The following is a 16402-nucleotide window of genomic DNA, read 5'->3' as shown; positions in this document are numbered from 1 at the left end:
AATCCAGCTCACAACTACCAAAGCTACCGACTACCAAATTTCCGATTTATAAATAGCCGAGCATGTAGAATAATTTCGTCAGTCGGTGCGTAGTTCTCGAATAGTAAACATCTCTTCCCCAAAAATTACGTTTGGCAGTCAATTATAGCCTTGGTAGTCCTGTTGAAATTGTGGCGATAACTTGATGGACAGGATAAACAAAAAACACGTCTTCACTGCTTGAGATGTTAAAAGAAAGAGAAATTTTATTTGACGTCTGTTCTCTCATTTACATTCAATCTGATAATGATCTCGACTCATATGACCATACGGTCAGTACATACAAATTACATTACCAACACCCCCACTTAATGCGTAATTACTGACCGAAAAAATAAACAAAGAAAACAAAAAATTTTCGTCAAAAACTCTTCACTAAAAAAAACATTAAAAATTCAAATTCCTGTACATCTAATTCACTGTACGTAGAAAGTTCTTCGTTCATAATTCATTTATCAGAACATACACGCATACTGTTTCTACCATTGTTCCAATTCAGAATGCAGTTCGGCTCGAATAGTTCGCACTTGATTTCTTCCCGTCATTTTCAGGACAATCTCTCGCCATGTGACCAATCTCATTACACCTATGGCACCGGTATCTGAATGTTCCAGGTTTCTTCGATTTGACCATGAACGCACCATCCGTACTTTTCTTGTCAGCGAGTTTTGGATCTTGCAACAGTAACGTTTTGACCGAATCCAGAGTTAGTTTAGAAGTAGAATTTTCTACCGCCATAACCAATGACTTGTATTCAGTGGGTAGACCCGCTAACATAAGCGACGCTACTAGTTCATCATTCAAATTCAAACCGGTTCTCTTGACCTTTGCAGACGTCATCATGACCTTGTTGATGTAATCTTCTACCGACTCGCACTGCTCCAGGCTCAACTGAACTAACTGTTTAAGCAGCTCGACCTTTCGACACAATCCACTATCTTCGAACGCTTTCTGTAGACTTTCCCATGCTGCGTGTGCCGTTGATGTGCTGATTATGTAAGGCAGGACGCTTTCGTGAACAAGCAAATTAATTTCCGACCAGGCTTTCAAATCTGCTTCTTTGTCTTTGCTCGTTGCATTTTCCGACAACTCTGTCTGAGTGCAATTCCACAATCCTTTTATGACAAGGTAGGATTTCGCATAAATTTTCCACGTGTCGTAATTTTGTCGTCCCATTAATTTCTTGACCTGCCTGCTATTCGCTGATTCATCAGTCGCCATGTTCTCTGTATTTCGCAAAAATCAACCAATTCAGTCACTTTCCTCTATGTAATTTCAGCTGTTTTCACATCTTAAACCAGCCAAACGTTTCCGATTTCCAGTTGTTTTCACGTCTTAAACCAACCAAACGTTCCCGATTTCCAGTGGTTTTCACGTCTCAAACCAACCAAACGTTCACCTCTTTGTTGTCCCGTTTCAGCGTTTCTTGTCCGGTGTAACAACGATGTTTCGCAAACGATTCGCAATTCTTTTCAGTCACTCGTTTCAAAACCATTAACGTTGAATCCGAATGAATCTTTGCCGATTCAAACCATCGATTGTTAAAATTAATGCTGAACTGTTGCCTAATGTTTTATTATCCTTCCAAAAAGATTCTTGAGCGTTGTCTGGGCCTCATAACCTGTTGAAATTGTGGCGATAACTTGATGGACAGGATAAACAAAAAACACGTCTACACTGCTTGAGATGTTAAAAGAAAGAGAAATTTTATTTGACGTCTGTTCTCTCATTTACATTCAATCTGATAATGATCTCGACTCATATGACCATACGGTCAGTACATACAAATTACATTACCAACAAGTCCAACTACCAAATTTTCGAATTGCAATGTTAACTGTGAGCTACCGGTGATCAGATAACAAATAATTATTATTTGCCTGGTGTCGATATGCTCATTAATATCATATTAATATCATATTTTCGGACGTATCGTTTTCATTGTTATTTCACTAATTTCGTAATTGTAATGTTTGAGGACGCACAGAAATTGTATTTGTTTCACTGGCGTTAACTTTTTTCGCTCAGTTAAATCTATCAAAGTTAACTGTGAGGTTAGATTCTTCACGGCCTATTTTGTTCGTTAAGAATTAACTTGTCAGTGAAACTTGACGTTTTTGATGTGAAAAGGAGTTTGGTTTTCGTATTGATGCAAAATAATTATTTTTGAGCGGTGACATTGTGTTTAATTAAATACAAGACTAGACCGGCTAAAGCCTGGTGAGGTCTTTTTTCTTTTTTTGTAGGCAAGGCGGAAGAATAGCTTCATCAGTCGATATCCAGCTGTTGAAGAGTAAACATCTCCACTAACGTTTGACCAATTTGGAATTCAACTACCAGTTTGGTAGTCAACTACCATAAATTAAACTTTAAATAGGCGAGCAGTTAGAATATTTTTGTCAGTCGGTGCGTAGTTCTCGAATAGTAAACATCTTTCCCTCAAAAATTACGTTCAGTAGTCAATTATAACCTCGGTACTACCAACTACCAAATTTTTGAATTGCAGTGTCAACTCTGAGCTATCGGTTATCAGATAACAAATAATTATTATTTGCCTGGTGTGGATATGCTCACTGTAGCTTTGCAATTTTGAATGTCAATCCAACTCGCAACTACCATAACTTCCAAAGCTGCCGACTACCAAATTTCCGATTTATAAATAGCCGAGCATGTAGAATAATTTCGTCAGTCGGTGCGTAGTTCTCGAATAGTAAACATCTCTTCCCCAAAAATTACGTTTGGCAGTCAATTATAGCCTTGGTAGTCCAACTACCAAATTTTCGAATTGCAATGTTAACTGTGAGCTACCGGTGATCAGATAACAAATAATTATTATTTGCCTGGTGTCGATATGCTCATGGTGGCTTTGCAATTTTGAATATCAATCCATCTCGCAACTACCAACTACCAAAGCTACCGACTACCAAATTTCCGATTTATAAATAGCCGAGCATGTAGAATAATTTCGTCAGTCGGTGCGTAGCTCTCGAATAGTAAACATATCTTCCCCAAAAATTACGTTTGGCAGTCAATTATAGCCTTGGTAGTCCAACTACCAACTACCAAATTTTCGAATTGCAATGTTAACTGTGAGCTATCGGTGATCAGATAACAAATAATTATTATTTACCTGGTGTCGATATGCTCATGGTGGCTTTGCAATTTTGAATGTTAATCCAGCTCGAAACTACCAACCACCAAAAATACCAACTACCGACTGAGAGCTACCAAAACTACCAAATTTGTGGAACAGACAGACGGACAGACAGACGTACAGACAGACGGACGGACATACAGACAGACAAACCGGCCATAATAGGGTATTTTTTCTAGAAGAAAATAGACCTAAAAACATATGTCACTGTTCCACGTTACGGATTCGTTTTTTTTTGTTCGTCTTTTTTCCTCTTCGTTTAGTTACAATATACCATTTAAGATTATCTCACACAAAACGAGTCTGTGGGTTGAGATATGATTTCTGTTTCTTCTTCTTTTTTTTCTTCACAATTTATACTGTGATTTAAATGTACGAGCATTTATAGTATAGTGTGAAAAGCATTAAATTAACATTAACAAAACAATCTGGCTGGGAAGACCCGCACGATTCGGATAGTTCAACACTAATTGTCCCGAAAACAAAATAATTAAAGCTTAGAAAAGTTATTCGCGCAGAACCCGAATCGCATGTACACAAATGTGCAAATTAATACCGGTATTACTGGTATACCGGAATTAGTAAAACTGACTTACGAAATACCGGTTCGTACCGGTATTGCAAATAGTTAAATCGAAATTGTAAATTTTACTCATAATTTTCGTGTCAAAATAATATCACTCTAAGACTCTGCTCTGCAGGTGTTACAGACGTAACAATAAACGACATAGTCATTTATACTTTGTACGAGTCAAAAAAAAAATATTTTTTGCAGTAAATTTATGCAAATTTTTAATCGAAAATTTATAAGTTTATCGATGAATAATAAAATTCTGTTTAACGGGAGACAGACTGTCTTTAAAGTTAGTAGATACGATTTTTTTAAATGCCATTATTTATGTTGATTTAATTCAATTTATTGTTAATAAAACTATAAGATCGGTAATTTATAGTGGATCTCAAAAATCTTTCAGAAAATGTTTTGTTTATGGCGTAGGATTTTTTATTGACGTAAATTCATTCGATTATAAAACTTGTAGTTACTGGTCTTGCTATTGACGTTGAATCTTCAAAAATTCAACCCGCATTTTTCATTGATAAGTTGCCCACATATTATGGTCTTTCTCATTAGAAACATTACAATTTACTGACGACCTAAACATAATTATTCAAAATTCGATGTCCATTTTAATACTTATTTTAATTAAAATTCCATACTGACCGTAGTTGATCATTGTGCGCTTGGTAGATGAATCTGCCTTGAATTCATCGCTCCGAGTAACTTTTCTCGATTGTCTAGACAAAATTGCGTTTACAGTTGCATTTAATACGTAATACATCATGCTTTATCCATATTCTCGTCTATTCTTTTCTGAGGCGCAAACCCATACTCGTACAGGTAAAATCGCAATAAACGACTCCGAACACCAATTTCACCTTAGTGAGAATAATTACTTCCTGGAGTTGAACGAATCTTCAAAATCAATATTTTCTTTTGTTAGACGAAAGGCGAATCAATTGTCATGGTCATATAACTTGCGCGATGATATTGGTGTGTACTTACAATTCGTTCGAATTCCGTTTTATTGTTGTCGGTTTGCAGAGTAGGATGGCTCAATTGCAACTAGAGAGAAGCTCTGCAAAGAAATATCTTTGGAATTCCCTTATGACAGAAAATCACTTGAAATGTGCGTAACGATAAATTCACTATATTGGTAAAAACGTCAAATACAGAAAACGTCAGTAGCTTTGAACGATCTGAAACAATACCCTCTCTAGCAACCAAACTTCGTTTTGACGCAGTCAAAATACCACCTTATTTTGACAAATGTGACACGGACTTTTTCTTGTAATAGAGTTGCCGTGCCGCGCTCTTTTTTAAAGCACGAAAAAGACAAACTTTAAACTTTATTTCATTTTTGCACACCAAAATAACGGAGCAGCACACCAAAAAACACGTCACAATCACAAATTATTCATTTTCGAACACCGAAATGGTTAATCAAGACGTAATATTTTCAACACAAAAAATGAAATTGTTGCTCATACTTCATTTAATTTATTTTTAAAAGTGTAAAATTTTCTATGACAGAATACACTGTAACGTTTTACCACCTTAATTTTCCTAGTTTGGTTGCTAGAGAGGGTATTGTATGAAAGTATTTTCTCGATAACACGATAATATCAAACAAATTTCAAATAGAGTACTGAAACTGGACAATGTGTCTTACAAATGGTTGCACTGTACAAAAATATGGATACTCTATTTGACAGCTGTCACTATTATGACTGATGTTTGCAGTGCGTTGATAATTAACATCGTAACTCATTTCAATCGATTGACTTCAATGTGTATTTTGTAAAAATTGCTTTTTGAACCACCCTAATGCATAGTTGTGTTATGCTTTATAACTACAATGGTCTCTTAAAATATGTTCGATGGCAGCTCACATTAAATACTTACAACTCTTCCACCGTAAAACAATTTTATCCTCTCTTTTTTTTTAGTGTACAATGTACCTAATTCATATTATTTTAATAGGCATACCTCAGGGTCTTTGTTGGTTAGATTAAAATCTTTTATGGAATCTGAAGATTTTTTTTTCTCCTCTTAAGTTCAACTCTGTTCGGACATTATATACATACGAGATGTGATCATATTATGCATATATGTGCTACATAAACTGTATTTTATATGCTTCGTATACGGTCTATATAATGCTTCGAAACCCATTCGTTCTTTCGAGAATGTGTTTTTATACATACGTTATCTCCACACAGGGTTCTTACAGATTTGAATTTTTCCGTCTTTTTTTGTTGTCGTTAAATTTATCGTTCCTTTGTTGCTATGTACATCGCGTTTATGCATTGTAAAGTCACCAGAGTCTCATATCAAGTGCATTGCTCTACCATGGAATTTAATGCGCTTCAGATTTTCTGTAAAGTTTTCTTTGCATGTAGCGCACGCGAAGTAAATTTTGAACGTCGCGAATTACTTATTTAAATTAACTGCGAAAGCTGTACGCACTCGATAAATTAATGTTTTCTGTTCTCTTCGTTACAGATACATCCATTCGAAAGAGAAGCCGTTCAAATGCACAGAATGTGGCAAGGGATTCTGTCAGTCACGTACATTGGCTGTACACAAAATTTTGCATATGGAGGAATCGCCACACAAATGTCCGGTTTGCAGCCGAAGTTTCAATCAGCGATCAAATCTCAAAACACATTTGCTCACACATACCGATCACAAACCGTATGAGTGTTCAGCGTGTGGGAAAGTTTTTCGTAGAAATTGCGACCTAAGGCGCCATGCACTCACCCATGCGGTTGGCGATATTCCAGCAGAAGTTTTGGATGTTGGCGACGATGAGCGAATTTTAAGTGATGAAGAGGACACAGTATTAGAAGTGGATTCTCCCGTTCAAAGTCCAGTTGCACGGTCGAGGTCACCCTCTCTGGCAGCAGTTACGCGACCTGACTCACCTGAAATTGAAAATGAAGATCATATCGCAGACCGACCTATCGAAAGTGAATTAGAGTCCGATTTAAAGGGTATGAATGAACCGCCAGAAATTACACACTGTCATCACGATGGTGGTCAGTCCCACTATACGATGAGGCCACAGAACGAGTATGGTCATCAAGTTCACCCGTCACAGTACTCAATGCTCAGACATATGTCACAACATATGGGAAAACCATCCGACACATTTGTACCAATGTTACATGTGCGACGGGACTTGCATCACAAGAATCCCAGCACTGCCACCAACAATTCAAATGTACCACCGACAACCTTACTGGAAACTGGTCCCAGTTTTTTGGGTTCCATTCCAATTCGTAAACGACCGCTTGGAATCGATCTAGAACCACATTCAATGCTTAGTCGACCATTTCCTAACACACCTCCCGTTGGTCATCCATTGAATTTGTCGGGACAGTCGAATCTGCAGGGCAAATCACTAGAAGATACGATCCCAGCATCAACAATTTCAAGCGAAAAACCTCGTGACTTACTACCAGCAGCAGTACCGTCACCAATTCCACCAATTTTAAGCCACATCAATCACACAATGCCGTCAATTGGTCTCAACGTTTCGCGAAACACAATCGGAATTTCACCACAACAACAAGATCTACAGCATCAACAGCAACTTCTAATGATGCCACCGACAATACCTCAACATCAAAGTCAACCAGCAGAGATGTTGAAACAATCATCCCAACCAGCAAAACACTTACAGCCACCTCAACCAGCTGCGCCTCCTAAAAGAACCGGATTTAGTATCGAGGATATAATGCGACGGTAATGTGCAGATGGGAATTCGAATAATCATTTAACGGGACCAAGTATAAATTTTACAAAATTAGTTAGTCCATGTGTGCAGAAGAAGAGGAAGTGATTCAAGACTCCAAATTAAGATTTGTCTGCGGACAGGTAAATGTCATGGTTGTTCGTGACGACGAATTTGAAAATTATCTTCATATCACAAAGAGCTCGGGTCAAATTAAGCACAGTGTCCAACAGTGTTCTACAGTTTCAGTTCTTAGCCGTGCCACTCATGTTTGAAGCGCGATGGATTTTTTTTCTAATGTTTCTCGATTTTTTTGTGCAAATTTATTGCATCTCTATCAGTACATTCAAATCGTGGGCTAATTCACACTTACTTACTTGCTTAGAAATCTGTTGCTCTGACCAACAGTGGAAACAATCCTCCCACTAGTTAAAACAAACATTTTCGATAAGCAAAAATGAGAGAAGACACGTGGAGTTCCTCCACTGGAGGACGCAGAAGAACCGTTAAATTTACGGCGTAAATTCCATCAACATTAATTTGGGATCAAGTCGGTCTTTTTTCGCATAATTCTTCTTAGTTCTATTACTGAAATAGAATTGAAAAAAAAAATAGCGGTAAAGCACAACCAATTTTTCTTCGTTATTTTGACAATTGCATTGTTAACAGTGTTGAGATTATGGCTTCATTTTATGACGTTTTGACGTTTAAAATGTCACTTTTACAGACGTAAAAGACCGACTTTCGATCTTAAAGCTGTAATCGTACTTACGCCGTTTAGCTCTTCGTTTAGTTCTTAACAATGGAAAGTTTGAGGAGCTTCCATTGTTCGATCGTAAATGGAGAGCTATGCGGCGTAAGTGCGTGGAGACCTTAACTGTCACCAATAACAGAAGCAACATTGAAACGAGCCATCAGAACAGTCGGAGCGTTTGCTGCGACTGAGCCCCGTACAAACCCGTATATCTATTGCGTACGAAACCCTAGCGCGTCTGTCACCCTACTTTGACCGTAAGCCTATGCGCCGGTTAAAGTAGTTAAAGTAAAATTATTATGTAATGTGTACATCTTATAAATTGCGCATAGCGCAATTACGAAGCCCCGTACGACGTTCCTTTCAAATAAAACAAAAATTTCAAATAGCCCTAAAATTTTAATTTATTGAGTATAAATACACATAGGGCCTAGTATCGGCCTCAGTCCGAGGATCCAATTTTTTTTTTCAACTACATTCTATTCGGCCTTTGATTACCTTCCAAATGAAACAAAAAATACGAAAAACGGATGAAATTTGCTCGAGTTATATGTAAAATACACATAGGGCCCTAGTAGCGGCCTTAGTCCGAGGACCCAAATTTAATTTTTTTTCAACAACATTCTATTCGGCCTTTGATTACCTTCCAAATGAAACAAAAATTACGAAAAACGGATGAAATTTGCTCGAGTTATATGTAAAATACACATAGGGCCCTAGTGGCGGCCTTAGTCCAAGGACCCAATTTTTTTTTTCAACAACATTCTATTCGGTGTTCGATTATCTTTCAAATGAAACAAAAATTACGAAAAACGGATGAAATTTACTCGAGTTGTATGTAAAATACACATAGGGCCCTAGTAGCGGCCTTAGTCCGATGACCCAAATTTAATTTTTTTTCAACAACATTCTATTCGGCCTTTGATTACCTTCCAAATGAAACAAAAATTACGAAAAACGGGTGAAATTTGCTCGAGTTATATGTAAAATACACATAGGGCCCTAGTAGCGGCCTTAGTCCAAGGACCCAAATTTAATTTTTTTTCAACAACATTCTATTCGGCATTTGATTACCTTCCAAATGAAACAAAAATTACGAAAAACGGATGAAATTTACTTGAGTTCTATGTAAAATACACATAGGGCCCTAGTAGCTTTTCACTTCTAAGGCCCTAACTCACGGTCCACTCACCCAATTTTAAAAAACTTTTTTTTCCTGGATTGGTATTGACAATACCTATCATTTGCCGTGTCATTTACATTTCCATCGTTTATTTTGCCATAAATATCACCAAAAGACCTTAAATCACTTAGGTGGCCCTAACTCACGAAGGGCCGACCCGAATATGCCCATCTTCGAACTTAGCCTCACTATTTTGACTATCTTTCAGGGAAAAAAAAAATTTTGAAATCGGATTTGATTTACTCAAGATATCGACGTGACGGACAGACGGACAGACGGCCCAAATTTTTATTGCGGATTCGTCATCTATAAACATAGGCAAACACTTTGCCCTTACCGTCTGCTTCGAATTCCATCAATTACACACGGCATCGTAATCCTATAAGCCCCTTCGTACTTCGTACGGGGCTAAAAAGTGAACATATCTAAAAAACAGCTTTTGTGTGAATCAGAAAATTAACAAATAAACCAGTGAAGGTTGCAGTAGTATGTGGAGTATGAAAAATATTTTAGTAGACGTAAGAAGTAAGTGCTTCCTTTTGTTTATTTTTTTAAAACTGTAATTCCAATATTATAATTCCATTGCAATTGAATACTAAGTGTTCTAAACAAAATGATTTATGTTCTTATTTTAGACATTAACTTTAAGGAATATAAATGAACAAAAAATAAATGTATCGCGAATGCATATATATTGTAGTGATAAGGATCTCAAGCTAATTAATGAATGTGAAAAGAAAAAGATTTTTTTTTCGTCTGAATTTGAATGTTTACTTTAACAACAAAAAACGCTGAATATTTTAATTAGTTTTAAAAGGAGGCGAGATAAGTTTTTGTTAGATATTTTTTTATTAGAATACCGGTTTTACAATATTATTTTACGGATACTTTTACGGTTAAAATATTTTATTCGAAGTTAATTTTGCATTTCACTGAAATCAGCCAATAAATAGAGAATATAAAAAAGTTGTGCCTTTTACCTTAAACCAAGAATGCCGAACATTTGCTGGGGGACATGTTATCGACCGAAGATTTACTAGATTTACGAAGATTTACCATTTTCTAGAAAACTTTTTTTTTATTTATTTATAGATTTTCTAGGAGATTCTATATTTCGTCAGATTTACAAACCACAGCTACTCGCAGATTAGAAACCATGTCGAGTCGAATTTCACTTTTCTCTTCCTGTAAAACTTTATAAAGTTTCTATAAATTATAGAATTTATAGAAATTACAGAATTTTTTAAAAAAGTTTCTAGAAAATTCAAGAAATTTCTACAATTTCTACAGAATTCAAAAAAAATTCTTTGAATCTTTAACCTTATTTTTATCTGTCAAAAACGGTCCAAAACAACCGCCGCGAGAACATTTTGTATGGAGAATTTTGAAAACGGTGTCTCTTGTTCACAAAAGTCTTTGCAAATACTCGAAATACTCGAACTCGGCCGAACAGAATAGATGTTACTCCCGAACGTCTACGGTTTAAGTTATGAATGCCAAAATCTTTTTTTTTTCATTTCTTCTTCTTCTATAACCTTGGCAATCGTCAATTCTCGCTTGTTGTCGTCTCGGGGGGCACGCAGTTCTTTAAATGTGTGTGCATCCCCACCAAAAGGAATTAATTTTTTTATGGTCAGTCGTGGTAAGCTTTGCAACGCCATCATTAGTTGAAGCACCTTGACATATCCTATTATAGTGGTTTTTGGGATTCAGGAAATTTCGACCAGAATTAATGAGCGCTTGTATGGGCTCTTTTTCATTCCAAACAATATTCTGTATTATAGCTTACGGAATCACGTAGCACAACAGTTCTTTTCAGTTATTTATGTTAAGTCGTTCCTCAACCCAGTGTACAACTGCATCGAAAAAATCATAAGTGTAGAAAAGTTTGGAATAGTCGATGATACAACGATGGTAAGATAGCATATTGCATAAAAATCCTAAAAATCGTTAAACAATTCCTTAAAATTCCTTAATATTCAAAGGGTTAAATCTAGGAAATTTTAAAGAATTTTATGGAATTAAATTCCTAAAAACAGATTCTGCAAGAGATACGAACAGAAGATTACATCCTTGTTCGAGTATTTTCTTTTTTGACGAGTCACACGCTCTTATCACCGAACACTCGGGCTGTAATCCTACCGGTCAATATAACAATATCCAGCAAATTAAGTGAGTTGACTCGCTCGTTAGCCCTGCGGAAATGTAAGTTACACCAAATGTGAATGTAAGATGAATTAATTTCAGTTTTTTTGTCGATTTTATTTTTACATTAGGGTCAAAGGTCACGCGATTTCGTTCAATCTCATACGACATTAAAATGAATTTACTTTTTAGAAATCACATGAATTTTGGGCTTGTCCATATAATGTTAACACGATCTTTGCCTTCTTCATATCTGAATTATGTTTCCGTGAAGAATGGACCATTATAAGAAAAGTGATTTAAGTTAAGGAAAAAGCCATATTAAGTCGATTGTTGAGTTAAATGTCCAAACCAAAACACAGGTCAGTTTTATTCAACTTTTCCATTCGACAGAATCAACTTTACATAACTAATTTAAAGCTGAACCGTGACAGGTTTTATATTACCTTAAGCGGATTAAAATAGAACAGCTCGTTGCTTATACCAAATTTTCAACATTTTAAAATTGTCAAATTCCATTGATGATGATAAATTTTAGAAAAGGATTATTTTGTTGGAATATTTTAATTCTTATTTGTCGATTTCTTATTTTCTCATGCGTTTTACCGGATTGTTGCCTGGTCATCACAGACTATTTTTTTTGCTGCTACTCCTTTTTTTAATCAACGTTTAAATCACTATAATTAGCAATTAATTTTATTGATACTGATTTATCGTTTACAGTTTAATGATAGACACTGACTGGTTGAAATCTGGTCTATGAAACAGGAAAACATTTGGGGATAAACATTTTATGAACAAATAGAGAATGAATATTTTTCTATTCAAATTCTTTTTTCAATTCACCCTATGAAACTCACATCAAAATATGTTGAAAATAAACCGAAAGATGCTACTCACTAGGGTGGTCCAAATTTGTATGAATTTTTTCTTAATGGTTTGTTCAGATCACCCTACCAATGAATGGTCATGCCTAGAAAATAAGGTCGGCATAAAAAATCGTTTTTTAAACCAGCGCAAAATCAGATAACGAAATTGGCTTCAAATGCAGAACTATCGGAATCGGCTCCTTTATCTAGTTTTTTACTTTCTTTACTGGTTTTATACTATGTACAAGTGCCACTTGTCAAGTGGCCAAGGAATGCAAAGAACGTACTATGCGTCCACTTTGGCAAACACTTTGGCTACGACGACGTTCCAAAGTCAATTTTCAGGGGAAAACTGTTGCTGAGGCGGTTGTGGTTATTATCGGAAATAATAGAGGCTGACAAGAGTTACAAATTGGGTGCATGTACAATTTTTTTCGGTACGGACGTACATGACGCGTGAGGTGTTTGAATGATACCACATGTTTCATACCAGCAAGCGTGCGATGCTAGCATTGCAACCATTTTCCCTCTGATGCCAATCTACTCGAAATCTAGCACACCAGCTAAGCAAAAAGCATTTTCTTGGATCACCCTGCTACTCTCACTTATAGTTTTAGAAGTCAATACAGGTCTGTTACGTCTGTTCCAAGGTTATTTCAGCCGTCGAAACGATATCCATAGAAACAAAACGAAAAAAAAATTATTGAGAAAATGTTCACAAAAGCGTTGAGGTTACGGCTCGGTTTGTCAAAAATCGTTTGAAGCATGAATTAAACCATTTAGAAGAAAGAATGTGAACCTTCGACAGGGACCCGTAAACCATAGTAGACATATTTTCAATTCTAACGACAAACAGAATCATTTATAAACCCGATTCGGACGCACAACTATTTTTGTTAGTTTTTTTTTTCAAAAACAAAATGGATATCCCGGAATTTACACCACAGCAATACAGAAAATTTAACGGTCAAAGCATAATGTTAGCACTAGACGCTTTGGGTGGTTCAGCTTCGGCTGACGAATTAGCTAAATATATCGGCGATTTGATAGATCAACCTCAAGACGTTGTCAAAGCGGAAGTGAGTCATGTACTACGCCGTGGTATTGCAAACGGATTTTTTCAGAGACATGGCAAGAAATACTTTTTGTTCAATGTGGACAGTGGATGTGACGTCGACAGCAGAACACTAAAGCGAAAAATTAACTTATCACCGCAAACGGAAGTTGATGGAGGTAAGAAGATTCGATTGTCCAGGCACAGCGACTATGATGAAAGTGATCTGCTGTCAGAGCTTAGCGGTCAGACCATGGACGATCTGCAAGAAATAATAGCGGAAGCGAATGAAGACACACAGAAAGCCACCGTATTGGCATCTGAAGCGGCGAAGCGTGCTAAATTGGCTGTCATTAAAATCCAAGAAATCGTAAGAAGGAATGGTAGTGTACAAGATGATTGACTTTTACGAAGGCGGAATTGAACTTTCGGTTCTAGAGAAGTTTTCTTTAAAAACAAAATCTGTATGTAGCCGGTAACCACGACGCCAAAGATTGTGAAATTGAAGATAATAAAAAACCTAAATTATTTAGATCATTTAAATATTTTTCGTTCCTTCTTCAGTGCTTTGCAAGTTTGTTAGCCTTTTTGAAACGGTAAGCATATCGCACTATTAACTGTAAACTGTAAACCGATTGCCATTTGTTTAGAATGTTGTAAAGTGTTAATACCAAACACTTAACCTCATTCTCCCACTAAAAAAAAACCCCTAGCCAAAGCAACAGAGCTTATTTTTGTCGTTAGTGTCGATAAAATGTGGTGGTGGAACATCATTGAACTCATGCATCACTCCATATTCAAATAAGTCGGTTTATAGAATGCTTATGAATATTTTATTTAAAAAAAAAAAATTGGGATCCAACCAACTATGATCTATTAAATCGACACACATAACTACCATATAATCACAGGGTGGTCTTCGCCTTCTTACAAAAACAAAACATAAAAACGTCCATCACCAAAAATATTATACACATCGAACAGTCGCAGTAAGTATATTGAAAATTCTGAAGAAGAAGAAACACTAACACGAACGACCAACGAATATTTTACATTTTGGTTCGTTCAAAGTGTTGATGAATTTATTTTTTATATAAAAAAAGCACGAGAGAGATTTATTGTAGCCCACGACCGCAACGAACAGCAGGCAATTTACATAAATCGGTTTTCCAATATTAAACAGATGTTTCCTCTGTTCAGTCGATGTTTTGGTGTGTCCATACGCTAACTTCGTTGTTTGAACGTTATTACTGTTTAGAAAACGATATTATCGTTCACAGGACGATAATATTGTTCCTGGCGAAAATGACGGTCACAACAACCAAAGAATCTATCAAGAAATTGTTCCGCAAGAAACGATACGAATATCGATGGAACTGCAACCAGAATGATAACTCTTTCAATGCCTTTTTTTACTGAAAGTTATACGAACTATACGTTTCACCATATCACTGAACAGTGCTATGGTTCCACTGAACCTAGAATCTTTTGAGCCGAAAGTTTAATCACCTTCTTTGCTCAATAAAACGGACAGATTTTTCTGAGGACAAATGAAACCGAATTTTTGTTCAATGCTCTGCTCTGCTCATATTTTTGAGATGTTTGAACTACTTATTTCTTTTGTAGCACATTGAACTTATACCCGCAATTAGTTGATATAAGTTGCATGTTAAGTTTAACACCCAGCAATTTACTGTACCTAACCTATTGTAACATTGAAGGAACAGCGAATCGATTGCATCGTTTTACCTCCGTATAATACCAAGCCTTTTATTTAAAAACGAAAATACAAAAAATAAAATAAAAATAAAACGATCGTTAACGTCGGGTACATCGGGTACGGAAAAACTAGTTTTGATCGATATTTTTGATTAATTTCAGTTATTTTATAAAATCTCTCGTGCTGGGTACATTAAATCGAATTTCCTCTACTATACGTAATGGGAGATGTTGTTCCCTATTCACATATGCCGTGCGCGTATATATATATATACACTACACATACATAATATTCAATTCATAGTCCAACCAGTAAGTATGATTCAATCTTATTATAATAATCTAATAGATCTCGGATATAACTCTTATAAAAGTTTAATATTCAAATTTATGAGTTTTAAAGTGTAGCAGAGATGGATATCAGAGATTTGGTTTATCGATTTACATTGTGAAAGGCATGGACCGTATTTTCGTATATAAATGGTTAACGATACACTCTGTCACGACTTCTTTTTTTTTTGTTGAAATTCACTTGAAACACTCAATCAAAGTCATGTTCCTTTGTATGACAACGCATTATGTTCGTTATACTTATTATCCGTGTCAAATAACACTTCCTTTTAAAATCATAAGAAATAAATTAAGAGTGAGAGAGAGATATATCTACCCAAAATGCACCAATTGTTACGGAAAACTCAATTTTTGTTTTATGGGAATATTTTAACGATTGGATGTGATTGAGGAATCAAAGTTAGATATCTCTGTCAAGTCTGAATATTTTTCAATAATCTCAACCCTATAAACGATAGCTGCCCAAGCTCTGACATATCAAAGAATCGGGAGCCTCAGCTCTAGGCCACATCTGTACTTTCCTCAAACAATATTTCTTGTCAGAATCTCACGCTACGAAGCATCTCACCTATTTTCACTATAAAAATCACAGGACCTTTGAATGGTCTACAGCTATATGACAATTGCTGAGTCTTCCCACACGCCATTAGTACAAGCTTGCATTTATAAGTTTTTTTATTGATTAGCAGATAGCGTTAGAGTCGATATTTGCATTCAATTCAAACTACTATTTCTGATTCATTTGAATCAATTTCTACTTCCACGATAACATCACCACCATACCACACATTCCACACATTGCCCTTATATTGTTCAAACCTAATATAAGTTCGACT

At 36.0% G+C, this 16402-nt stretch overlaps 1 protein-coding gene across 1 annotated transcript in view; it reads left to right on the top strand.

Moving 5' to 3' along the window:
* The window catches only part of LOC119084691 (protein bowel), a 45615-nt gene extending 37144 nt beyond the window's left edge, over positions 1-8471 (top strand). The window contains exon 3 of the mRNA XM_037194771.1: positions 6258-8471. Coding sequence (XP_037050666.1) covers positions 6258-7506 — 1249 coding nt within the window. The 3' untranslated portion in view covers positions 7507-8471. The remainder of the gene's footprint in view (positions 1-6257) is intronic.
* Positions 8472-16402: the final 7931 nt, after the last annotated feature.

The sequence above is a fragment of the Bradysia coprophila genome, unplaced genomic scaffold, assembly GCF_014529535.1.
Source record: "Bradysia coprophila strain Holo2 unplaced genomic scaffold, BU_Bcop_v1 contig_87, whole genome shotgun sequence".
Taxonomy (NCBI): domain Eukaryota; kingdom Metazoa; phylum Arthropoda; class Insecta; order Diptera; family Sciaridae; genus Bradysia; species Bradysia coprophila.
Note: the sequence above shows the minus strand (reverse complement) of the source record. Positions and strands in the feature narration are given on the sequence as shown.